Below are 27,891 nucleotides of genomic sequence, written 5' to 3' on the forward strand. Positions count from 1 at the left end.
GCCCCTAGGGAGAGCTCCCACCATTGGTTATTTCACTATGTTGTTGGGGTGTTATGGGTCTTTTGAGGGAGGGTGGAAAATGTAAACCCAACCTAATTTGGGGGTTGGTGTGGGTGGGGGGGGGCGATGTTTTGTGTTACAGTGCAACACAGGTTTAGTATCAATTTCAGCCTTGAGGTAATACATAAAACTGCACCAGGCCTTAAAATAACGGAGCAGACAGGAATATGGTTGAATGAATTGGACTCACTGGTCTAGAGATTCAATTGGGCACCAGAACACCTATGATAGGTCGGTGGCCAAGCGGGGTTCAGGTAATGCACTTCACCCTCTTTTAACTAGGAACTTAACTTGGAACATCAGGGGTCTGAATGACAACCGTGAAGCCCGGCTGGTCTAGGCCTACTTGACAAGGCATAAGATAGGCTGCTGCTTTCTGCAGGAAACCCACCTGACCAACACATCTGGAATCAGGCTACAGCATAGACACTTGGGGGGACATATATTCAGCGGTGTACTCCAACTGTGCTAGGGGGGTGACTATACTTATACGGCATCGGCTGGAATAGAATTAAGTACAATCCCACTTAGACCCAAAGGGTAGATTTGTACATCTCACCGGCTTCCTGGGTGGATCGGAAATTACAATGGCCAATTATGGGCCCAACACTGACGAACCAGACTTTTTCTACAATGTGTGGGCAAAAATCGAAAGTATGGGATGTAACACTATAATCTGGGGGGTGATTTTAATGATGTGCTGGACAGATGGGGGTCGTTAAGCAGACCACACCCCAGAGCCAGTGAAGCTCTCAACACACTTATGCGGGAAAGGAGGCTGGTGGACGTCTAGAGATTATGGAATCCTGACCTAGCCAGAGGATCTTTCATCACGTCTCAACTCAATGCGTGGTACAGGCTGGACTACTGGTTGGTCTCCCAAGCTACAGCGGCTTGGACGACAGGCGTTCGTCTGCTGCCCAAAACTCTCTCTGATCATACCCCTTGCTTATTACAAATCAGCATACTGACGTCCTATAGGCAGGCATTTACATGTCTTATTGGACCAGGCCTTTCGGGAAGAAATAGGGAACGATATCACTAACTACTTTGCCAAAAATGAGGGGTCGTGTCTTTGGCTTGTACGCTCTGGGAGGCCTTCAAGGTTGTTGTCAGGGAACACTGCATTGCTAAACATTCCGGCGTGCTAAAATCAATCAGGCCGAGATTACAGACCCCAGAGCAGCAGATGAAAGAGGGGGAAGCTGAATATTACAAAACTGGGACAGTACACACTAGGCAACACTTAGGTCAACATTGACAGAGTTCGCAGAGGAAGCCCACCGGGAAGTGAAGTTTCTGGCGAAATACCATACTGTTTGCCGGTACGGGGAAAGGGATCCCCCTGGGGAAACACTAGCTAACACACTTCACCCTCCTCATAAGTCGGTATATATTACAGAACTGCTGCATGACAATAACGTACCAATAAGAGGGTCTCAGAAGACGCTTGAACACTTAGCTTGCTTCTACAAAACATTGTACACTTCTAAGTTCCCAGACATAGATGCAGATCTGCAGACATATTTCGACTGACTAGAAGTACTATGGCTCGTCAAGGCTCATAGGGACTACCTCAATGAACCTTACACTCTAGATGACATTTTACAGGTCATAAATAGCCTCCCTAATGACAAAGCACCTGGACTGGATGGACTGGCTACATACTTTTATAAAACACTATCTTACCCGTCGCGCGTTGCTGCGATCTCAGAAGAAAGGAAATTTAAGGAAACTTGTTATGATAACATTTAATTTACATTGTGTCATTTTATTGAAACTTTTTCATTTTAATATGGAAAACATTTTAAAGTGTTGTTTTTATTCTGTTTATTTATTCGAGTGCTTGTCGATACACAGTATTTTTTTTTTTTCTGTCTGGTACGTACACGAATAAATCAGAAGGTTTTCCTATGCGTGAGCTGGCCACATACAGTTGTCCATGTGAGAAGCACGGATTCTCCAAATCTAGTCCACACACTTGCAGCGATTGTCCTTGTGCTTTGTTGATGGTCATTGCAAAAGCGAGTCGCACCGGAAACTGTAAACGTTCAGTATTGGAAAGATTATGAGGGCCCTGGGGGGCCGGGGAGCCGATATTTAATTTTTTTTTCTTTTTCTCTTTTTTTTTGCCAGAAACCTTCGCGGGAGTGTACTCAACAATTTCCCGAAGTTTCATGCCAATCGGATGAATGGTGTAGTAATGCATAATGCATGAAGGACAAACAGACATACTTTCGTTTTTATATATATATCAATTAATCAATCAATCATAGCACTTGTATAGCGCGCTACTCACCCGGAAGGTTCTCAAGGCGATTGGGGGAGGGGGGGCCGCTACTGCTCGAGCAGCCAGGTCTTGAGTTCCTGAAGGCGTGGTGGTCCTGGGTCAGCCGAAGGTGGATGGGGAGGGAGTTCTATGTCTTGGCCGCCAGGTAGGAGAAGGATCTGCCACCGGCGGTGGCTCTTCGGATTCGTGGTACGGCGGCGAGGGCGAGGCTAGCGGAACGTAGCTGGCGGGTGGGCGTGTGGAAGGTCAGGCGGTCGTTGAGGTACTTGGGGTCCAGGTTGTGGATGGACTTGTGTGCGTGGGTGAGGAGCCTGAACGTGATCCTCTTGTTGACGGGGAGCCAGTGCAGGTTCCTTAGGTGGCCGGAGATGTGGCTGCGTCGAGGGATGTCTAGGATGAGACGGGCGGAGGCGTTCTGGATGCGATGTAGTCTTTTCTGCAGCTTGGCTGTGGTTCCGGCGTAGAGGGTGTTTCCGTAGTCCAGCCGGCTGGTGACGAGGGCCTGGGTGACTGTCTTCCTGGTTTCGATCGGGATCCATCGGAAAATGTTGCGGAGCATGCGGAGGGTGTGAAAGCATGAAGAGGAGACGGCGTTGACTTGTCTGGTCATCGAGAGGGAGGAGTTCAGGATAAAGCCCAGGTTGCGTGCGTGGTCTGTCGGCTTGGGGGCGGTGCCCAGGGCTGGGGGCCACCAGGAGTCGTCCCAGGCTGTGGGTGATGGCCCAAGGATGAGGACTTCCGTCTTGTCTGAGTTCAGTTTCAGGCGGCTGTCCTTCATCCACTCGGCGACGTCTTTCATCCCTTCGTGGAGGCTGGTTCTGGCAGTGTCGGGGCCTCTGGCGAGGGAGAGGATCAGCTGGGTGTCGTCGGCGTAGGAGATTGATGTTGAGGTTGTGTTGGCGTGCGATGGCTGCAAGAGGTCTCATGTAGATGTATATATAGATTTGCTAATATACTAGCCCCACATGTGTTAGATGTCTATCAAGAATCGATTGAATCCGGGCGCTTCCCACCTTCTATGCATGATGCTATGATTCTTACATTATTGAAACCAGGCAAAGAACTAACAAGCTGTGATTCCTACCCCCGCTATCACTCATCAACATTGATAATAAGATCTACGCCAAACTTATAGCGCAATTACTGCAGCCCCTTCTTCCCCTTGTTGCCCATCCAGACCAATCTGGGTTAATTCCAGGCAGGTCCACATCACACAACCTGAGGAACTTCTTCGCCCTGGTACATTAGCTTGACCCCCAGTTGCCCGCGACGGCAGCGCTGCTAGACGCAACCAAAGCGTTTGATTCTGTCGAATGGGGATACATGTTTGCTGCACTAGCCAGAATAAGCATTATCCCTGGCTTTCTTGACCAAATTAAGCTTCTATATCCTGAGCCCACTGCTAGACTGCATGTAAATGGGCTTCTGCCGGAGAGCTTTTCTATTACGCGAGGTACATGGCAGGGATGCCCGCTGTCCCCTCTCCTGTTTACTATAGCAATGGAGCCTTGTGCCGCTAGGATTCGACAACATCACGCGAACAGAGGGGGGAGGGGCCTTACAATCTCGCTTTATGCAGACGATGTGACACTCTATATCAGGGACCCGACAGTAAATACATTGCCTATCTTATGTGAGCTTACAAGGTTTGGAGGCCTCTCCGGAATCCAAATCAATTGGTCTAAGTCGACATTGTTTTCATTGACGGACTGTACAGCTCTGTTCACCCTTGAATACCCGTTGAAATGGGCAGAAGGCCCAGGAAAATATCTGGGGATTAGGCTTAACCGAGATGTGCAGGAGCTCTGGGAAATGAACTATGGTCGCACAGTCACCTGTCTTGGGGAGAAATTTAAAATCAGGACCACCTCCCATTGTCATTAGTGGGTAAAATAGCAATAGCGAAGATGATAGTGTTGTCAATCTCTTGATTCCCCTACCCTCAACGCGATGAGAACTTTGATGATCAGATTAATTTGGACCGGGTATCAGGCGAGAATTTCATGGGAGCTGCTCACGCTGCCACTAAGGCAGGGTGGCTTTGGTGCGCCGGATATTCCCTTATATACCTACTTTGCTCAGGCCCACTTTCTCCATTACACCCCACCCCATTTCAGCCACATGTGACGATTGAGCTGGATAGGGTTGCTCCTACACCATTGAATGTGGCAGTGTTCATGAAGTTCAAAAGACCTAAAAACTAAATAGACACTTCAGAAACTCTGCGTTGGGCTTGGGACAGGCTACGTGCAAGAGCAGGTATGGAACAGTTATATGCCCCTTCGGCTATACTAGCTATATAACCCCTTGAGGCCAGTACTGGCAGACCAAGGTGAAGTGAGGAGGGCTGGGAGACTAGGCATGAACACGTTCGCAGATTTATATCCAAATGATACCTTCATATTCCAGCCAGTGTCAAATGCGGAGTCTGGGTCCCACTTTTCGGATTTGTTGTTATATTACCGCATCAGAGCTGCCAGCCACCAGGTGAACGGGTTTTTCCCATCCCCCCGCCAACACTTACAGCCCTAGAGTAATTGCTGAATAACACTTCCCAGCATAGACTGATAACACGTTTATATAACACAATGCAAAGTGATGCCCCGATCATGCATCCAAAAGCCCTAGCGAGCTGGAATGAGGAGCTACCTCAGTGGCGTAGCTAGAGCTTCTGGCGCCCGGGGCTATCTCCCAGATTGCCGACCATGGCAGGTAGCGGCGGGAAGGGGAGGATCTGGGGAAAAATTACGGCGAGCAGCAGGGGTGGATTGGCAGGGTTTAAGGTACAGCGCCACTCTCTACTCCACTGCATAAGATAGGGCGTGAAACTGCGGCGTAAGCATAGAGCAAACCTCGAAGGTCAAGTCTCAGTTGATGAAGGCCCACCAGCACTAAAATGGTAGCTAAACCCATAAGTAAATGTATCCCTTCCTCCTCTTTATACCACTCCATACTTAACTGCTACTACAAGACCACAGCTGTAAAACCACCCGCTAGACATCAAGCACAACACCAAAACAACTCCCACATAGATCACACTCTACACCCACACTCTAACAAACAGCAAACCTATTTAGAAACATAAGCAAAGCTACAGCTATCTCCTTTTTGCTCCACTCCATGCATGTCATTTAAGAAACACCCCTCAGGTCCTTATGCATGAAACCAATGTCACATAGGCCACACTATACACATTTATTCTCGAGAAGGCCACTGAAGTTGCACTGCGAGATAGTGCTCATGAGAAGGTCGCTGAAGTTGCACCCCTAGATAGCAGTGCTTGAAGTGCAGGGCTCCCAGGCCTCCCTGATCCGTGGGTAGTTTCAATTTGGAAAGGAAAGTGCTACTCTGCGCCATTCATTATTTCAAATTAGATCCCCTAGCATGGCATCCAGCATGTGGAAGAGGCTCTTGGATCTGGGAATTGGTAAGTTTGAGAAACAGTACAGTGATATTGACAGCATCACCATTTTAGTCAGGTATGCAACAGACCAATTATGTCTGCTAGGGTTTTTCACCCTCAAAATGGTTTTAAAAAGAGGTTTAAATAGTGCATTTAAAGCAACAAAAAAACCATAGGTTCAATAGGGGCGATGATGAAATATTCCAGTACTTTCAGGGTCTGCCTCAGCCCACTCAGTCACCCTCCTGTCAGCTTCAGGGGAAGCTGGTGATCTAAAGCAGACACTGGTGGCCTGACATGCACACTCCTGTGTTTCTTTAAAAAATCATAGTACCACCAACACTGATAATGAAAATATAGAGAAAATATGAGCAGTGGCCAGGGACAATATGTGCCGACTTATAGGTGGCAGGGATTGACATTAATTGGTCCTAACAATTGCTTCTGCAGAAAATTAAAGTAGCCTCTACTTTGAATTAAAGTGCTGATGCCTCCAAGCAAACAAAGCAAGTGAGCTGAACCCGCAATAGAACAGCTTTCTTGTCTCTTCCATCCATGCATCTATCTATTCATTCTTTCACCCTTCCATCCCTATACTGTCATCCACTATTTCACCTTTAGATTCTGTCATCCATTCATACTTTCCTCCATCATTCATTATTTCCCCATTCTTTCCATCCATCCATCCATCCATCCATCCATCCATCCATCCATCCATCCATCCATCCATCCAATTTGCCATCCATCTATTATGCCATCCATCTGCCCATCCATACAGTCTAAACAACAACCATCCAGTCTGCCACCCATTGATCCATTCACTCTGCCATCCATCAGTGCTTTGTGGATCTACACACTGGTCAGAGAGAATCCTGCAAAGCAACCTGGGGTTCTCACTAATATTTGTCCTAGTTTTTTTTTAGATGTGGAGGAAAATTTGAGAGCTCCATCTCTGGAACTGGTCCCAGGCACTTCTGAAATTTTATTTATTACCACAAGCTGGTCAGGTTTAAGTCTTTGTCACTCAGTCTTGGCAGGAAGAGAGAGTGGAGCTGGGTGTGCCTTGACCGAGGGATCTTAGACAAAGGCTCAAAAGAGAGGCCTTGCCACTCAGCTGCTACACAGAACTGCATTAACTCTTCTGGGGTAAAGAATGCAGGAAGTGAGCAGCGAATGTCCTTTCAAAGCATCATTTGTCTCCGTCATTCCTTTCCTTTCACAGATGTCTGGTCCACTTCAAAGACCTCAAGAAGGTTCCCCAATCTACCTCACTATCTGGTAGGCTCCCTCCATCCTCCATCATATGTACTATTTACACATAGAGGATCCAAAGTGGAGTCCTGTCCCCCTACATTAAATCACAAAAGACACATTCCATGCTCACCCTAACCCCCACTTGCAGCATGCACATAACATGCACTCTCAGAAGGTGTCTAGGCGCTATAGATTACAGCTAATAGCTAAATTGTAACAAAGATTACAGTGGATGACACTCCATTAGGAAGGCTCACATCACTGCAGAGGTCCAAATACCTGTATTCAAAATATGAAATACAGAGTTTTCATGGGTAGAAACAAGTTTCCATTTGCCACTCTAACTTATGCTTTCAATGTGTATGATATCACCTATAGGTCTGGTAAAATGCCTCCTCTACACATGGAAATCATTCATGATTTGCAATATGTGAAATTCACCATGTGCTGAGTCATATGACAAAGATTAGAAAATAACAGACAATGCGGTCTCATGTGGCTCCATTCAATATATCACAGACTGTGTCATGTGGCCTCATTCAGAAAGTTGTAGACTGCAGTGGTTCATGTGATCCCATTCAGAATACCACAAATTGTGTCATGGGACTTTTTTCATACTATTAGACTGTGTCATGTGAACTCACTCATTGCTGAGTCATGTTACCAAGGATGCTGATTCACCAAAATAGCAGGGGCCGCTGAAGTCACATCACACACTATTTGACCTTAATGCCCCTCATATACAATGTGTGCTCCTTTATGCTACATATTACCTACAGTATCCCAGTGTCAGAATTTTGCAATTAATGCCATCACATACCTTAGGTTACCCATATGTCAAATTACAACTCGTGTATCAGGACTAGAATTTTGTCAACCCCCCCCCCCCCCCCCTCCCCCATATGCCATGGCTTTCCTCCCTTAAGCTAATAAGTATCTTCAATGAGCTAATGCCAGCATATTGCCATGAGTGCACCCTATGCCAAGAATTTCCTCCAGTGTGCTGGTCCCAGTATTTTTCACAGGTGCCTCTCATGCTAACAATTGGTTCCAGTATGCCACTGGTAGAATTTTTCCATGGGTCCCTCTATTAGCCACAAATTGCTTTCAGTATGTAAGGGCCAATGGCAGACCAGGAGGCATAACATCACATTCTCACTATCATTTATGTCCATTCACTCTGTGGTAAATATTTAATTACCGTCCTAATTTCTATGCAGGTAAGTACTTATAAAATAACTCAATCGGAAAGAAAGACGCAGAGTCCGTGGTGTTAGAGTTCTTAGGGGTTTTATTCCTTAAAAAGGAATGGTTCTAGAACCGGATATCGGATTCCTGATACCACTGGGGTTCAGGAAGGGATAGAGCCTACTTTATTGACAATACATAACTTTTATACTTAATGCACATAATGAAAACCAATGCAGAAGGCGTAACAGCTGAGAGAAACAAGATAAGGGCACACACGTGTTAGCAATACGTAATCAGAAGGCGTGAACTAGGGCGTGCACAGAGGTGTGTACTAGAAACGTCACAAAAAGGTGTCACAAGTGGGTGGGCACATAGCAGAATCTTGCAATGTCAGCGGGAATCTGAGGTCTGGATGCGCGCGCAGCTGCATGACGTGTGACTGACGTGAAGCTGGAGGGTGCAGGGGACTTGACATTTACACTAGAGGAAAGAGACAGAAGTCTGGCATGTCAGATCAACTCGTTCCTATATCATATCTGATATCTGATGTTTGGGAACCATTTTATCTAGAAGGAAAGGTCTCTTGGGCAGAGGCTATCCTATACTGACTGTGAAGGCGTGCATTTGTGCCTACGTGTCTGAGTGTAAAGCGAGGGGGCCATGGGCCTACCATGGTAACGGGAGCTATGAATTACTTGCATGGAGACAGAAAGGCCGGGCCCTTTACTCTGCAGCTAAGAGGTTGTTTATCTATTCTGCTGGACTGGAATGTGTTTTCGGGAGGCTGAGCTTGGCTATGCTGATAGCGTGAAGGTAAAATACTGTCTTTGGCAGGCAAGCAGGCCGAGCCAGGCTCCGCTCGCCTCGCAGGGAGTAGGACAGAGTTCACGGGGGGGCATCCCACGTTGCAGTTACAGGAGGCAGAAATGACTTTGAAAAGAGGCTCGATGACAGAAAACAGGGCCTAGCTCGCACAGAGCCAGAAATACGTGAAAGTGCACCATACAAAGACGGTGGCAAGGCATACTTAGGAACGGAATATCCGACCCATTCAGGGTGGATCTGAAAGAGGACATGTTAACGTTGAACGCAAATGTATTTGCGTCTTCATAGCTGACACAGGAGGGAAGTTACATGCACTTTAAGCTCGTACATGGAGACGGTGGGGTACACGTTAGGGAACATTTCTTGACCATAAAATTTATATTTCCTCATTCCCTCCTTGTTCCCTACGGACCCTTCATGATATATCAATCTTCATTAATCCATTTATTTGTGTAGTTAGCATCATCTGCTCATCCTTTTTCATATGGGATTTAGAACGTTGACTTGAATGGGGAGTGCAGGATGTGGCGCACAAGCCGCAAATCGCTGGCCCACATTGTAAACATAGACAGCAACTGAATACTATAAGTAGTATTGTTCCAAGGAGTGACAGTATTTTCCATCCCCAAGCTGAAATAGTAGTCCAGAGCCAACCGGACCAAGTCCAAGTGCCTGGATTCTGATGTATCTGACTAGCTATCTTATGGAGACGGGTAATAGCCTTATATACAGACGGAGCATTATCTGGAATGAAAACACAGCAAGCTGACCGAGGACCTTACAGGCTCCTCCTCGATCGGCTAGTATGACGTCAATAACAAGACGATTTTGAAGAACGACAAGTCTCATAGCAGACTGTTCCTCAGTCAAGTTACCTAGGGCGGAAGTAGTCTCTTTTACTACTGCTTCAAGAGTTCTGGTCAAGTGACGGATAGACTTACTATTAAAGATAGCTCCTAAGTAGGGAAAGAAACCTTTATTGAAATCTGTGTACTGTTCCCATGCTGTCTCAGTATAGTCGACAATCGGGAGATCTCTTTTTGGTCTGTGAACTAGACGGGAATTTCTATGATAATCAGCTGGAGCTAGGAAAACAGGTGGCAGTAAGAATCCAATGTAACAGGTCCCATCCCAATCTAGAGGCAAACGTATATATGCTGTCTGACCACAAATGAAATAGGAATGACATGTAGCTTTGAATGTGGACTTGCCCTTATCACTGAATTCGACCACAGTAGTACATTTACTATGACCCAGGTGTACGGAACCATTCTTTCTGACACATAATTCACCTTTGACTGGTAGTACTGACATAGTGGGCAAGTCTGGCTCGGTTTCGGATTCAACATTCAGAATCATGAGATTAAGTGTAAACTTTCCTAGTCCATATACTTCATTTTCTAGATCAGTCCCTGTCCTTTTGGGAAGTCCCTCTTTGTCAGGATAACATATTCTATGCAAAACTGTATTCAGGTTTCCCCATACCCAGTTACCCTGATAAACTACAGAATTTGAATCTAAGGAATTAATCAAACTAAACCAGGCGCCACATGAACCATTGTGTGTGAACGGGTACGGGAAGAGGGGCAGAACTCCCCTGTATTTCTGGTAGGGAGGGAGTCGGCCACATATCCAACAATTTGTAGCATTGCTGGTCTGATGAGAGTGATGTAACATACTAATGAATGTATTGTTGCGCAGCGCAAGTCGGTAAGACAACTCGTGAGGGGGTAACTCGCTGAAAGAATGCTCGGCAGTGTTATTAGAAGAAGAATGTGCACGTGTAGCAATAGGAAAATAGATATGCAAAATTATACTTGTGACAATAATCGTAAGACTTAAAGAAAACATAATCCATAAGGTAACAATACAGTAACTTTTGAGAGATTTGCAATATCGTTGCTTCTTGATCTGTTTCTCTCTATCTCTCTCTCTATTGGGGTCTAGGGGATACATGTCAGAAACTATTTAACCGATTCACCTAGGGGAGGACTTAAACAATTAAACTGTCTGACTTGCTAGACCGCAATTTTAATTTATACTCTTCTTGCAGAGTTTTCTCTACCATGGGTAGTTTAGAGTCACTAGAATCTGGGCAGTCCTTTGAGGGGGTGGAAGAGTCAGTCTCTGGCAATAGTTCATTACATTTTTTAATATGACTCGTATGGATCCACCCCTTGCGGCCCTCGACCTTGATTGCAGTCCTCGTGGTCAGAAGGACGAGCTTCGGCTCCTGCCAACGGGGCTCCAGCGGACTCCTCCTGTCGAAATTGCGTATCAGGACAATGTCTCCAGGACGGACATCGTGTGGCTTCACATCAGTGTTGTCGGGAAAAGCTGCGGAAACCTGTGAACGACATGATTGGAGTGCAGACATCAAGGAGGCAAGGTAATCTGTCAGCATATTGCAGTCAACATCTGTTATTTTCTTAGGCATGGGCGTCCCCCACATATTTGGTGGCTGGCCAAAGACCACCTCATACGGGGACAGTCCTGATCTCGAATGTGGGACCATTCTCATATAGAATAGTGCAACTGGCAGGGCGACTATCCAGTCGACCCCTTTCTCTTTACATGTTTTTGCAAGACGGGTTTTCAGTGTCTGATTGTGCCTCTCTACAAGGCCAGCTGCCTCGGGATGTCGGACACAATGGAATTTCCACTGATATCCTAGCAGGAGTGAAACCTGCTTCATGAGCTCGGATGAGAATGGCTGTCCGTTATCTGAGTACACGATACGAGGCAAGCCGTACCGTGGGAAGAAATCTCGAACCAGCTGCTTGGCAGTGGTCGGGGCAGTGTAATCTGAGACTGGATATGCTTCGGTCCAACGGGAAAGTGCACAAACAACTACGAGGACGTACTTGAATCCTCGACAACGTTCCATCTGGATATAATCCATCTGGAGGACTTCAAGAGGGTGATCGGGAGGATGAAATCCACCTTGCTCTACAGGGACGCTTTTACCTGGATTGAACTGACAACAGATCATGCAAGTATGCACTTTCTGTTTTGCTGCTGCTCGTAAATGTTTGTTGAACCAGAGATTCTGTAAACTGTCTAACATAGCTTTTTCTCCCAGGTGGGCTGGACTATGTGCTGTATTTATTATGACTTGAACCATAGAGTCGGGGAGGAACCATGTGGCTTTCCCCTTTGTCACCCATCCCTGATCTGTCTGGATCCCTCCTAGTTCAGTCCATTTCTTGATTTCGTCTGGAGTAGCATGTGTCTGAATATCGATTACATCTAGTGTGGGATCCCTAACTGTCATACAATGTGTCGGTACTATTGTCTTTGTCACATCAGTTGTCTGGGTGTGAGTCAATGCGGTATGTTTTGCTGTTTGGTCTGCCAGGTCGTTACCCTGGGAGATAGAGTCTGTAACTTTAGTATGTGCTTTACACTTCATGATGGATATGCCTGAAGGCAGATGTATTGCTTCTAACAGTGCTTGAATGAGGGGACCGTGTTGAATCTTGGCACCGTGAGAGGTCAAGAAACCTCTTTCTTGCCATAACACTCCGAAGTCGTGTACGACTCCGAAAGCATAACGTGAATCTGTGTATATGTTAACATTTCTGTTCTTGGCTAGTATACAGGCTCGGGTCAGAGCGATAAGCTCTGCTGCTTGAGCGGACAGTGTATCAATACGGTGTGTTTCTTTGACTTCAGTTTCAGTGGTCACTGCATATGCGGCCACTAATTCTCCTGTGCTTGTTCTCATACATGAACCGTCCACGTAAAGTGTCAGGTCTGGATTGGTCAGTGCAACATCTGTTAAGTCTCGTCTGGGCTTTGTTACTGCATTAATGATCTCTATACAATCATGCGGGGCTGAATCTGTCATAATCGAGGGTAACAATGTTGCAGGATTTAGAATGTTACAGCGTCTGATTTCTATGTGTGGCTGGAATAGTGTCAGTTCATAACCTGTCAGTCGTGCTATAGTCAGGTGTTGAGTCTGTGTTCGGTTTAGAAGGACTTCTACAGAATGTGGAACTTGTACTGTCAGTGGATGTCCTAATACTATTGAGTCGCTTTGTCTGATTGCTAGGGCTGTTGCTGCAACTGATTTTAAGCACGCAGGCAGAGCCTGGGCCACTGGATCTAATGTACTTGAAAAATAAGCGCAAGGCTTATGTGAACCTGCTTGATCTTGTGTGAGGACAGACAACGCTGTACCATCACGTTCTGTAACAAAAAGTGTAAAAGGTTTGCTGTAACATGGTGTCGCTAGAACTGGTGCTTGGCATAAAGCTTTCTTTAATTCTTCAAAAGCCTGTGTATGTTCCTGAGTCCAAGGGAGGACAGTCGAAGTCGCTGCCTCCTGTGTTGTCAACTGTATCAGTGGTTTAGCTAGAAATGCATACTGAGGAATCCATTGTCTGCAGTACGAGGTGAGGCCTATAAAAGCCCGCACTTCCTTTTGTGTCTTGGGTTGTGGTAACTGTGCAATTAACTGAACTCGATCAGGTGTGAGCTGTCTTCCCCACTTGGACAGCAAGTGCCCAAGGTACACCACTTGCTGAACACAGAATTGCAGCTTCGAAGGAGACACCTTGTGTCCCTTGTCGGACAGAAAATGTAAAACTGTCAGTGATGCTTGTTCACATTCAGGTTCACTTCGTGCGGTGATCAGCAGATCATCGACGTACTGGAGTAAGGCAGTGTTAACTGGCATTTGGATACAGTCAAGTTGTCTTTTCAGTGCTTGGCTATAGATGCTGGGGCTTTCTGTGAATCCTTGAGGTGCGCGTGAAAATTTGAAGCTTCGGCCATTTAAACGGAATCCGAAGAGATATTGGCTCTCTGGATCAATGGGTACACTGAAGAAGGCGTTCTTGAGGTCAATTACAGTAAAGAACGTCGCTTCTGAATCAATATCAATCAATAACGATGAGATGTCGGGAACCACAGGATACTGTGGTACAATGCATTTATTCAGTTCTCGCAAATCAATCACCAGCCGATATACTGGCGGTGCATTGGGATCAGTACGTTTAAGAATCGGAATGATAGGGGAATTACAGATATTGGAGTCGGTTTCAACGACCACTCCTTGGGCAATGAGCTCTTCAATGATTTCCAGTAAAGCCACTACAGCATCGGGCGGTAACTTGTATTGTCTGATTCGGGGTAAAACAACTCCTGGCTTGAGTGTAACACGGTATGGTGTAATGTGCATACAACCTACATCGGTTGGGCCTTGTGCCCACAGGTGTTTCGGTACATTTTTCAATCTGACATCAAACTCTCGTAATACATAGTGACCCTTAAAGTCACGTAGGAAAAGTCTAACTCCTTCCGGAGAACAACATATCACTGCTCCTAGAGCCTTCAGTGTCTTGATACCTAGCAAGTTTTCTGGACATGACTTCGTGAGTAACAGATCTGTAACACGTGATAATGGACCTACTGCTAGGGGGACAGGTTGCGATACTTCATTTACAATAGGTTGTCCTGAAAAACCAAGGGAAACATTCTGTGAGCCTGAGAGGGGTGCCCCTGGAACCTCATCATGACTGATCGTTGTGCGGCTTGCCCCTGTGTCAATTAAAAACTTTCTGTCTTTTCCCAATACTTGACTATGTACATAAGGACCCTCTTGATCTACAGGAATCTCAATAAGAGGCAAGCCAACCTCCCTCTCTAGGCTGTTTCATGTGTATCGCTGATAATCGGGATAATCAGATTGGGCATACTGGTACATCTGTTGTGAAACTTGCTGCGTCGCGGCAATGGGCTGTGGCTGTGATACCGCTACGGTCTGTACTGTATGTGGTGGAGCATGCATAGGCTGTATATTCTGTGAAGTCTGTGGCTGGACCTGGTCTTGTCTAGGCTGACGTGGTCTTTCTTTAGTTTTACCTGTCGATATATTGTGTTTCAGGACTGGACATTCGTTTACGTAGTGACCTGGTTGTTTGCAATAGTTGCATGTCCCTTTAACAGGAGCTGCTGAATTACTTGTCTGGGTCACACCCTTTTTCTGACCGTCGGCTGAAACAGACTGGGCCACCAACATTTTCATTTTCGTGTCTTTCATACGTCTCTGTTCGTGATCTTGTTCTTCTCTAATTCTGTTCTGGTGGTATTGTAACATTTGTAACATCTGGGATGGCGTATTGGCTTGCCATGTACTTTCGACTTTATATACACGGTTCTTAACTTGTGTCAGGGAATTCTCGACTAGTTTCGTTACAAAAAGGTGCGGGTATGACTCGCTACCTGGTTTCAGGCCGCTATTTATAATGAAACATTTCTCGAATCTTGAATAGAAGTCACTAGTATCTTCATCGTGTTTCTGTTTACAGGCTGAGATCGCGTCCCAGTCTTCCTTTTTGGTTGTCAGTAATCTTGGCAAAACCTGTACTATTAAACCTGGTAATGCTTTAGCTTTGTCCCCAAGGCCTAGCCCTGGAGTACGACCTTTTTCCTCGTCTTCTATTTCAGTCCAAATAATCTTTTTATCTCCCACCTCCCATTCCTTTTCCTTGAGTTTCTCGTAAATGCCCGTGGGCAACAGTACTTTTAACAGTTTCATAATATCCGTATACGTGTAATCTCCCATGAGTAACATGTCCTTAAGTTCTCGGTGAAAACCTGCAGGATCTTTATCGTGACAGGGTACTAGTTTCTTCATTTCTAACAATTCCAGCTTTGTTAAAGGTGTGTACACAAATACACGTCGTAGGGTATTATCATTATTCATAACTGGGTGTACTTCCCGTAAAGGATTCTGCCTGTCAAAATGAAACATTTTTCTTTCTGGGGGCGGAGCTGGAACATATTGTGGGCCTAAGAAAGCGTTATATCTGTGCCGTTGTTCTAGAATTATTTGAATTAACCTGGTACTTAGGCCTCTCCATCTATTCATAAGTAGTGCTTCTAATGTATCAGGTAAAGGACCTGGATCAGAATGTTGATGTCTGTATAACGTGATGAGATGCTGAATCATGTACATACCAGCTAATTTCTGCTCGTCTGGGGAAAGGTTAAAAAATGTCTGTGCTACTGTATCATCATTATATGTGCTAGAATTGTCAGCCCATAGTACTGCTGACCGGGCTAGTTCTTGTTCATCCATAGAATTGAGTACATGGTACCCCATTCGTTCTTGAAGAATTTTATCGGTAACTTGAAACAGATATTCAGGAGAACTCCTTTTTAAGATGCCAGAGAGAAAAACTCTCTTGCTTTCTGGACGAATGCCTTTCTTTAGGTAATTTCCCTTACCTACATACGCTATCATTTCTTTAGCCGCGTCTTGTTCCTCTGGTTCGTCCTCCTCGGAGGAGTTATTCCTGTCGCTATCTCTTTCCTTTTCTTGTTCCTTTTCGTGTATTTCTATTACTGCTTTTCTGATTCTTTTGTACATACTTGCTATACAACTTTGTTTATCATGTTTTCCATCGGCTATATTCTGACCCCACTTGTTTAGTGCGTCCATCTCGTCCTTGTCTACTCCAGGCCTGTCTCGTTCTCTTATTAAACAATTTATGAAGAAGCGTAATATACAACCTTGAGTGTCAGCTTTCTGGTGAGCCAGGGCCTCTTTAATACTTTCAGGATCTTCCCCAGTCTGGATAAAATGATATATTCTATCTAGGTGTTCAGTCATTCCTGGGAATAACACTAAGTAATCTGTAACTTTTCGTAAGCGTAGAGATGCTAACAACATTCTATCGTCTTTACCGGGTACTGGATCGTATCTGCAAATTGGAAGGGGTTCTTTAAGCATGTCGTAACTTGGTGTTCGGGGTGTATGTTGTTTTAATATGTCCCTAAGGTTTAATCTGTGTGTTGGTGGCGGGGTCTGGTGACCTCCTGTCGCACCTCCTGAGGCGGAGGCTTGAGCATGACTTGTCTGTGGAGTCTGTGTGTGTAACTGAACTTGTCTTTTACCAGGATCAGGCCCGAACGGATTCAGTGTATTAATCTTAGGTGTAGGAAGTGGTGGAGGAACAGGTGGTACAGATTGTCGGACGGGTGAACTTTGTTGCGGTACGGGCTGGGCATTGTCTGGGAGTGGGTTGCCACCACCGTCACCGTCAGTAGGCGGTACGTTGGTACGTGAATTGGTGTAAGCGGGAGCTACATCGTCTAGATAGGAAGTAAGGAATATGTCTTTGGTGGTCCTGTGACTTACTTTAGTTGGAACCAATGGTGGCGGCAGGTCCTTCGGTATTTCTGGAGTGGCCTTAGGCAAACCCTCGGCCACTAAATACATGCCATTTGCAAGAGTGTTTCGCATGCGGTCTACTTGTTCCGCTTTTACTCGGATACCTTCAATAACTAATTCGTTTTCTCGGACCTCATCTGACTCTTCTCTATGGTTTTCTGCTTTTCGGAGTGCTTTTTCTGTACGTTTATGCGATTCTTTACGCCACAATTCTATGGCATCTTTCTGGGATTGTCTGGCTTTCTTTTTCCATAGCGCTTCCTCTACTCTCATGATGCACTCGGCATCCCATGTTCCTGTAGCAGGCCACCTGTGTCTCTCTTCTAGGTGCTTGGTATAATCAGCCCATAAATCTAGATACAGTATGGCATCTAAGCCATGCTTATGGTACATAAAATTTCCAGGAGTGTCCCTAGGGGGGACAGGAATTTCTTCCTCTAGTATCCCTTTCCTAGTTCCTATCTGTCTTAATTTATTGAAAAACGGCATCTTGTTACTTGGTACTGGACACTCGATACTTGTTACTTACTCTGAACACAGCTAGTTATACAAAAACACAGTAATGTACATCAAACAGTCACTCATACCACGACATTAATCACATGAGACATTTTGAACACATATGGACTACCCTTGAACTCCAGAAAACGAGAACAAAAAACGAAACCTTGAATACTTTATATACTGCTAAACAGTACAGATACACTGCCAAGAACAGTGCAAGAACTTGAATGCCTGATGTACTGCTAAACAGCACAGATACACTGTCTAAAACAGCGCAGACCGTGTTTGTGTACCCAAACCCGTCTTTACCGGATACATAATAATGCACCCGTCTAGATGCGTCCCCAGCAACGGTACTCACCGGGAAGCACGGGACTGGACTGGACCGGACCGGACTGGACTCGACTCGACTCGATACGTGGATACTTCGGAACTGGTGGGCCTCTTGACACCTCGGACCTTGCTTCTTTCGGCTAGGCTCTGGTCGGGATCCTCCGCACTCCTCACCGCCTCGTCTGGGTGCTGATCGCAGTCTCCGTCACCTCCGTAGGCCTGAGGGAGATACAGGAAATCCTGCGGGTACGCGTAGTTGTCCGTCTTGACTATGGCAGGGGGCAAAGGTTGCAACGCACCAACCGGCGCGTGGGGTGGGGGAGCGGTCCCTATTCGGGCGCCAAATTAATGTGGTAAATATTTAATTACCGTCCTAATTTCTATGCAGGTAAGTACTTATAAAATAACTCAATCGGAAAGAAAGACGCAGAGTCCGTGGTGTTAGAGTTCTTAGGGGTTTTATTCCTTAAAAAGGAATGGTTCTAGAACCGGATATCGGATTCCTGACACCACTGGGGTTCAGGAAGGGATAGAGCCTACTTTATTGACAATACATAACTTTTATACTTAATGCACATAATGAAAACCAATGCAGAAGGCGTAACAGCTGAGAGAAACAAGATAAGGGCACACACGTGTTAGCAATACGTAATCAGAAGGCGTGAACTAGGGCGTGCACAGAGGTGTGTGCTAGAAACGTCACAAAAAGGTGTCACAAGTGGGTGGGCACATAGCAGAATCTTGCAATGTCAGCGGGAATCTGAGGTCTGGATGCCCGCGCAGCTGCATGACGTGTGACTGACGTGAAGCTGGAGGGTGCAGGGGACTTGACATTTACACTAGAGGAAAGAGACAGAAGTCTGGCATGTCAGATCAACTCGTTCCTATATCATATCTGATATCTGATGTTTGGGAACCATTTTATCTAGAAGGAAAGGTCTCTTGGGCAGAGGCTATCCTATACTGACTGTGAAGGCGTGCATTTGTGCCTACGTGTCTGAGTGTAAAGCGAGGGGGCCATGGGCCTACCATGGTAACGGGAGCTATGAATTACTTGCATGGAGACAGAAAGGCCGGGCCCTTTACTCTGCAGCTAAGAGGTTGTTTATCTATTCTGCTGGACTGGAATGTGTTTTCGGGAGGCTGAGCTTGGCTATGCTGATAGCGTGAAGGTAAAATACTGTCTTTGGCAGGCAAGCAGGCCGAGCCAGGCTCCGCTCGCCTCGCAGGGAGTAGGACAGAGTTCACGGGGGGGCATCCCACGTTGCAGTTACAGGAGGCAGAAATGACTTTGAAAAGAGGCTCGATGACAGAAAACAGGGCCTAGCTCGCACAGAGCCAGAAATACGTGAAAGTGCACCATACAAAGACGGTGGCAAGGCATACTTAGGAACGGAATATCCGACCCATTCAGGGTGGATCTGAAAGAGGACATGTTAACGTTGAACGCAAATGTATTTGCGTCTTCATAGCTGACACAGGAGGGAAGTTACATGCACTTTAAGCTCGTACATGGAGACGGTGGGGTACACGTTAGGGAACATTTCTTGACCATAAAATTTATATTTCCTCAACTCAATCACACTCATTATCACTCACACTCCATCATTCATTCTCAATTGCACTCATTTATTCTCACTCAGTCTCACTCATTCTTACACTGACGAAAACATACTTACTGATACTCATTTGTACTAACTCCGTCATTCTCATACACTCACTTACTCATTCTCTCTACTACATTCACGCTCACTCACAATCACATTCACTCTAATTCTTACCAGCTCCTGCTTTCTCACTCATGTGCACTCACCTTCTTGGCACTCATTCTGACTCACTCATACTCACTGAGACTCAATATCAGTTATGTTCACCTACTGCCTTTTGGTGGCTCTCAGTCATTAGCTGTCTCTGACTGTTGGACTTGGCCCTTTTTGGAGGGTCATCCCTGAACTTTTTGCCTTCCTCCTATATTTTTTCTGACCTGTTGTTGGCTATTTTATGACTCTGGGCACTTTACCACTGCTGATCAGTGCTAAAGTGCATATGCTCTCCCTACTGTAAATTACTGTATATATTGATTAGTGGTTTCATGATTGGATATTTGGTTTACTTGTCAGACCCTAGTACAGTGCACTGAGTGTGCCCAGGGCATGTAAATCCAAATGCTGCTAGTGGGCTTGCAGCACTGGTTGTGCCACCCACAAAAGCGACCTTGTAAAATGTGTCTAAGGTCTCCCATTGCAGAGCCTGCATGTAGTCTGGTACTGTCATGCTGACTGGGCAAGTGCACCTCCTTGCCAGTCCGTAAACCTTCCCTTGACTTCATATTAGTCACCCCTATGGTATGCCCAAGGGCAGGGTGCATTAAGTATAAGGTAGGACAAGCCCTGATGTGTGTGGCATGTCCTAATAGTGAATTACAGCCATTTTCGTTTTTAACTATTGCAAGGCTACCTGTTCTCCATAGGCCAGAATGAGCTGTTAGAATTGTTACACTTTATAATCCTAACAGGCTCAGAAAACATGGTAGAAATTCGAGTTTATTATGCCTGGACTCAGAATAATAAAATACATCTTTTAGTAAAGTTTATTTTAATATTCTGTGTTTGTAAATACCACTTTTAGAAAGTAGGTATTAGGTTGCGTATTCCTTGTCTGGGTTTGTGTGTGACAGGACTGGGGAATTCCAGGAGACAGGCTGGGGCTGCCCGGTGGTGAATAGGGAGATCTGCATCCAAGATGGGAGGGAGGAGTTGCACCTGGGACCTGAATAGGGCTGGGCCTTCTCTCTACAATGCTGGCTCCACCCCCTGTGGTGTGTCTGATGTCTCTGCCCTTCGCACTGAAAGAAGAGAAGTAAGACTGTCAACAAAGTGTTCCTGGCCTTTACTTGCCTTCCACAATGCTGGCTCCACCTCCTGTGGGGTGTCTGATGTGCCTGCCCCGTGCTGTGTAAGGAAAGGAGAAGTCTGGTGAACAGAGTGCTTCAAAACTGGCTTGAACTGGGCACAGGCCCCTCTCCCCTCAGAGAACAAAGGATTTTGGTGTATAAGTATTGGGATCCTGATACCATGAAATTAGATCACTCCTGGAACTGACTAGAAGAAACCTCTGCTGAGGAGAAGGAACCTGAAGAAACTGAGGAGAGACTATTCCCAAGCTGAAGTGCTGCTTGGGGGATTGGCCTGCAGTGGTTGCCTGGCTGCCTAGAGAAGAGAAAGGACTTTGTGGATTTTACCTTTGCTTTTCAACTTGTGCTAAAAAGATCTCCAAGTGCTTGGAAGAGAGCTTGCCCCCTGACCGAAGTCCCAGGACTAGTGGACTTCACCAGCCTTTATGAATTGCTACTGTTCCAGTGGCTACAGAGGCAGGGAGCAGTGACCGACTCTCATGACCTGCCCGGTGTCCTGTTGGCACCGCACTGAGCAACGTCCGCCTCGACCAACGCAAGCTCTGCGCTCACCAACTCCGTCTCAACGCCGTCAACGAGCCGTAGCCTGCACCGCGACTGGAAGGACACTGCAAGGTGCAACGCCTCGCTACACCTAATCGAACTGGTCTGACCGCCACAGTCACTGCTGCTGACTTCGAGTCCTGTGACCGCACAGGAGTTGGGCACTGCCTCGCACACTTCGCAACGCACCGCCCGACTCGCACCGCTGTCCGGACTGACCGACGCCAGCTCCCGAACTCCGGCTCGAACGCCGCACCGTAAAGCTGGAAGCACCGCAACGAGCAACGTCTGCCCCAAACAACGCAAGCTCTGAGCTCACCAACGCCGTCAATGAGCCGTAGCCTGCACCGCGATGGAAGGGACAACGTGACCTGCAACGCTTTCTTTTTCTACACCGCGACGAACACCGGAACCGGCTCGCACATCCGTGCCGGCCGCCTCAAGGAAAAGGTACTGTGTTTGAGTCTGTCGACATTTGAGTGGGCCCGGACCGCCGCGTCCGCTGGATTTGCTAGACTCTGTTCTTTTTAACAACGCTGTAGCTGGACAAGGCTACCGACTCGCACAGAACCTTGAATTAAGCCTTTTTAAGCTGAACTCTTGAAACTTAATAGTACTGTGGATTCTTTTTGTCGTTTATTGGTCTTGTGATAACTCTATATAAAGTATACTTATTTTTATATAAAACCTGTGTGATGTCCATTTGTGGTGTTGTCACTGGGTTACTGTATGTGGTCACAACTGCTTAACTTACATCGCCTCTGAAATAAGCCTTGACTGCTCGCGCCACGCCGCCTAGAGGGTGAGTAGGGGTTATTTTGGGAGAGTAATTCCCTTACCCCGACTAGAGTAGAGGGTCCCTGCTTGTCACAAGTACCTACCTGTGCCAACCAGAGACCCCCAATTCTAACACTCATTTTTACTCACACACATTCATGTTCACACCTAGAGACACATGTTCTCTTTCACACAAACACACTCTCAGCCAGAAGCATGCACACCACATACAGGTAAAACCCTTTTTTACTTGGAACATCTGCCACTGTAGTTTTTGTTCTAGATCCTGTTGCCCCATTTTTTTATTAGACTAATAGTGAATAATAATGCACTATTAGTGTAATAAAAAAATGGCAGAAAATAAAGGTGGAGCACGACTCCCATAAGGATGAGCAGTCTCTTTCTTCTTGGCACTCATTTTGCTACCTCTGAAGCCGAGGGTCGCACAAGTAGTGCCAGGGGTCCCAAGGGGTAAGTCAGAGGTCACAGCTGCAACCCTTATGATGTTCATGCATCTGACCCTGTTAATAACATCATACAATGTGTCAAGTAACCCCATTCAGAATATCAGAACATGCTGGTTTTGTAACTCCATTCAGAATGGCACTACTCTATGTCATTACCATTCAGAATATACTTTTCTGCTATGTCATGTGACCTCATTCAGTATATTAACGATACAACCTGGTGGGTAGCTACCTCCCAGACTCAAGCTGCTACCTCAATGCGAACTTTCAATTTGAAAAATCCAACATTAATCCACGTTTGACCGTGTTCATCCAGTGTAATCATTGTTTATTCAGAAAAATACTTCGAGTTTTTGAAGAGACAGTATGATTCAACGCTTTTGATGCTTTAGAAATGCCAATGCAGACTATTCTCTAGCACGTCAAAATTCACATGCCATCTTCGGAAACTGTGCATATATATATACCCAATGCGTTTCGGGTTTGGGAAGCCATTCGTCAGGGGTCTGAAATGTAAACAATGCCCATCAGTTAACAAGATTCATCAAAAGTGTGTAAAACAACGTAAATACACTTAAATACACCATTTGTTTGACTTACCATACCCTTCTATCCCTCCATGCAGTGTGCTCTGTGTTCTAAACTCGTTCTTATGCCGAAAACATAACCTTTGACTTCCCCATAAATAAATGCACTCTTTTACAAAAACCATTCCATTTACCTTCCCTATTAACAACAAATGTGATTGTTATGTGTTTGCTCATTGTGAACGATGTGTCCCATATTCAGATATATCCCGAAACTAAATGTGTGTCTTCTCATTCAACCGATCACATTCAGCTCACCATTCATTTCATATCCAATTGAAATCTCTAGTATTTGGTGCTGCGACCAGCAATGTGGCTGTTTAAGATTTCCACACAAGCTGAATCAGGAACAAACTGATCTAAATATAACCTGCTGTGCCCCTTCCGGAAAGTTTGAATTTCCCTAGTGGTCGATTATCAATCGATACATATACCCATTCAGAATATCACATTCTTCTGCTACGTCATGCAATCCCACATAACTGTTTTCTGACCATAGATAGTTAGAAGTGTTTCACTCCTAAAAATATTGCCATAACTTCAACATCGCTGTGGAAACTAATTTCACTGTGTTTGTTTTTCTGTTTTGCAGGATGTCAGAAGCACCCTAATCAGGTAAGGATAGTTTCTTATCCTCCTCTCAGTGTGTAAGAAGCAGGTCTCACTACTGCAGTGTGTAAATGCTACTACTAAGGTCACACAAACTACTGGGAAACTTTCAGATCCTCATAAAATCACTTTGCATCCTCAAAAAAACCCTTATGCCCTCAGAAAATACCCTTGATTCGTCTGAAAACGTAAGTCCTCGGAAAACTCCCTTGTGTCATCAGGTAACTCTCTCAAATTTTCATAAATCCTGCAAGTCATCAGAAAACCTATTTAAATCCTGAAATAACTGCTACAGAATAGCTGCTGTCCTCTCAAAACATATTTGTCTCTATAAAATCTACCCGAAGTCCTCAGAAAAGTACCCTGAACACACAGAAAGCCAAAGCACAGTCTGGAAAAGTCACCTCAGGTTTTCCTCATTTCGGAGCTGTGCAAAAAGCTGATTCAAAATTTGCTAACTGGGATACCTCATTCTTTAGTAAATTTCCTCCAATAAGAAAAGGTCTTGTCCAGTTTTCATAAACCTCATTGTACTTATCAGATCTGCTTCTAGTCCTAAGAAATCTCTCTCCAGTATGTAGTGACTTCCCTCCAGTCCGCGGCATCCTCTTGACTCCTTAGAAGCCTCATTTCAATTCTCAAACCTCTGCCCAGGTCCCTGACCACTCATTCCAGGCACCAAATCCTTATTCAGGTCCTCTGAGACTTGCTTGTCTGTCTTCCAAAGCCTAATTTAAATCAATGTTTTCAAGACATTTATCATTTTTTGGTAACAACTCAGATTCAAACAATATAGAACAAGTCCTGTGCACACGTTTAAGGTTGATGGTGTTAGTGTAAAAACCACTATTTAAAGAACTTTTCTTGCAGAAATTATGAAGGTCGACATCAGGAGTATCTCTATGAAGGTATTTTTATATCAATCCAGAAAGAAAAAAACAGCCGACACGTGTTTCGTCACAACGTGGTACAATTGTGACTCTTCCGGGCTGTGATATAGAAAAGATGTAGCGCGAAAGTCGCAGTACCAGTGATAATTCCGACCCGGTAAGTACGGGTTAATCGATTGAGCGGACAGGCGGGAAGGGTGAAGGTCGTCCTTCCCCGGTGTTTCAGTGGTAAACTGAAAACAGGAGCGAACAGACTTGTGAGTCCGTGAGGGGGAGATCTATGCTCCTTGGTTACGGCGTGTGCTCTATGAGTCTCAATTTCGTGGGTAATGGTAGATTCAAACAATAAACAACAATGGCTCATCAACATCCGTTATATATCATTTAAAACATGGGGTATGATTCGGGGGCACCAGTTCATTGTCATTTTTCAATTCTGAAATATGATAAAGAGACATTTCTTTACAACTATTGCATCATGGTCAGACCATTGGCCAGGATGACTCTCCCCACACAGCTCTGTTCCTGTGAGCCATTGGGGGAGGGACTGACTTTAGCCCTCTCAACCTACCTTCCCTCACCTGCAGAAACTTCCACACATCTCGACTTCCTGTGGAGTGTCTCCATCCCCGAGGGATCCTTCCACAGCCCTCATTTCATTCCTTAGACCTGTAACTAAGTTTCCAAATCTTTACCATGAGGTGACATACACATAGTCCTCTGAGCATCCTTCAACAGGTTCAGCAGTGAACTGAAGAGTGGATCTGATGGTCGTATTTTTATTTCCTAGTGCCCTTCTCCTAGGTGTGAGAATTTCAGGAAAGGTTCTTGGCAGTTCTTGAAATTTCCTGACTACCTTTAAAAAGCAAAAACGAGGAGAAATGAAGCATTTCTCCTCGTTTCGCCACCTTAAGACCAGGAATTTTCTGGTCTTAAGTTTGGCGCTGCCACCTATTATTGCCAAGCTTGATAATAGGTGGTAGCGTCGAAGTGAATGGGTGTTGCGGTGGAATGCCCACCACAACACCCACTGCACGCCCCCTTTCACGATAAGTTTATTGTGAAAGGGACCCTATTATCAAGGCAGTGTTAAGCCAATTAACGTGGCTTTAAGCCACGCATTGCCTTAATGCGGTCTTGACAAAAGGGCGATGCAAATATCGCTGCGTTATCGGCGGAAAAGTGCCGATAACGCCGTGAAATGGGTCTTGATAATATGCCCCTTTAAGTGTTGTGTACTGTGCATATGGGTAAGAGAGTGTGTTTATGGGTCATCTTGTATCTGTGAGAGACACCACTTATATATATGTGTGTGTGTGTGTGTAAGTGAGAGAATTAGTGGAGGTACTCAGTGAGTGACAATACGTGATAGAAGACTGAGTAAGAGTGAATGAATGAAAGTGAGTGAGGAAGAATGACATTCAGTGTAACAATGAAGGAGAATAACTGCAAGTGTTACTGTGAGGGAGAATGACAGTGAATGTTACTGAGTGTAAGACTTAGTGGGCCACAATCTGGGGGAGTCAGAATGAGTGAAACAGAGTGAAAATTAGTGAGACTTGTTTTGTCAGAGTTAGTCTGAATGAATGGGACTGAGTAGAAATTAGAGAGAATGATTGAGACTAGGTGAGTGTAGGAAGCTAGCTCTGTATATGGTATGCCACTAGGTGGTTATACTGTGTTCAGAGTCCAGGGGTTCCCAAAAAGAGTACAGGGCTCAATGTAAAACCCAAAGTGCTTTAATAGTGGTAGCATGGGCCAGCAGCCTTAGGCCTTACACAGAGGAGTGTAAGAAATGTATTGCACAGTGATCAGTAATAGACACACAACTCAAGAAGAAGGCCATGATCTTCACAATAAGCTACATACATTTTTAATTAAAAGTTCTTTTTACTTCAAAAAGTTATACTTTGAACTTCTCAGCACAGTTGAATGTTTTCCTACGGGAAAACAGTATTGTAGTTAAACGGGTAAGTACCAGACTTTCAGTTTTGGTTTTCAGGACCAAAAGTCAGCAAGTAGCAAGGTTCAGGTAGGTACCAAAGCTGCTCCACCAGCGGCGGGCAGGTGCCTGGGTCAAATTTGGTGTGCGGCCCAATGCGTTTCAATGGCGTTCGGGGGTGCTTAAAGCCACATTGCTCCCAGGTAAGTGAAACAGGTGCAGGGACTAGCACAGGGGTAGACACAAAGCAGCACCAGACATACACCACCAGCAGCACAGGGGCAGCCGGGTACATGGTGCAAAGAGTGCGGGCACCCAATGTAATCCAATTGAGTTTCTTCTTTTGGGAAGCGGGCTGCAGGCACTGAACTAGGTGGTCCAGGCAGAAAACCAGCAACAGCACAGGTAAGTTGAGGTGTTGTGAGTCACAGGGTCACCACTGGTCAAGCTCACCAATGCCCGAGGACTGCGGGTGCAGGGGTGCATTTAGACGTCATAAATCTTCTTACCAGGCCAGTCCTGGTGTGGGGACCCTTCAGAATCACACTGCAGGCACCGTTGTGGGGGTCAGGAGAGGTCGGTTAATGCTTGATTCGGACTCCTGGTCGCTGGGGAGACTTCATTGGAGAGTTGGGCCACTCGGACTCGGGCTGTGTGCCTCGGGTGCAGAGTGGGCGCGAATCCTGTATTCGCCTGGATCCGGAGGCTTTGGTCTTTGATTTCTCTGAACAGGTCCACTGTCCACAGGAGACTGGAGTCTTTTTTGAAGGCAGCAGTCCTCCCAGACATTTCAGAGGTCGTTGGCTGCAAGACAATTCGCAGACTCGTCGCAGCTGGAGACAGGCCGGAGGGCTGGGTCCAAGGCAGTCGTCGTCTTCAGGCTTCTACTGCAGGGTATTCTTTCTTCTAATTTGTTGCAGATCCAGCTTCAGGGTCTGAGGGAGCATTTTAGATACTACTTTTAGGGGGTGTTTTAGGAGGGTAGCAGGTAGGGCCAATGGGCTCCTTACCTGAGGTAATTACACACTCTATTATGCCACATTCCTGTGGGAGGGGGGCATAGTTCTAGCCCTGATTGGAAGGTTCCCCATTTTCAAGATGGCAGACACTGAAAGAT

General features: G+C 45.7%; 1 protein-coding gene across 1 annotated transcript in view; it reads left to right on the forward strand.

Moving 5' to 3' along the window:
* Positions 1-23,925: 23,925 nt before the first annotated feature.
* Positions 23,926-27,891, forward strand: part of LOC147666655 (E3 ubiquitin-protein ligase TRIM39-like) — a gene marked incomplete at its 5' end in the record, with an annotated part of 136,961 nt that continues 132,995 nt past the window's right edge. Inside the window, one exon of the mRNA XM_086948990.1 lies at positions 23,926-23,948. Coding sequence (XP_086805116.1) covers positions 23,926-23,948 — 23 coding nt within the window. The remainder of the gene's footprint in view (positions 23,949-27,891) is intronic.

The sequence above is a fragment of the Lissotriton vulgaris genome, unplaced genomic scaffold (assembly GCF_964263255.1).
Source record: "Lissotriton vulgaris unplaced genomic scaffold, aLisVul1.2 SCAFFOLD_3038, whole genome shotgun sequence".
NCBI lineage: Eukaryota > Metazoa > Chordata > Amphibia > Caudata > Salamandridae > Lissotriton > Lissotriton vulgaris.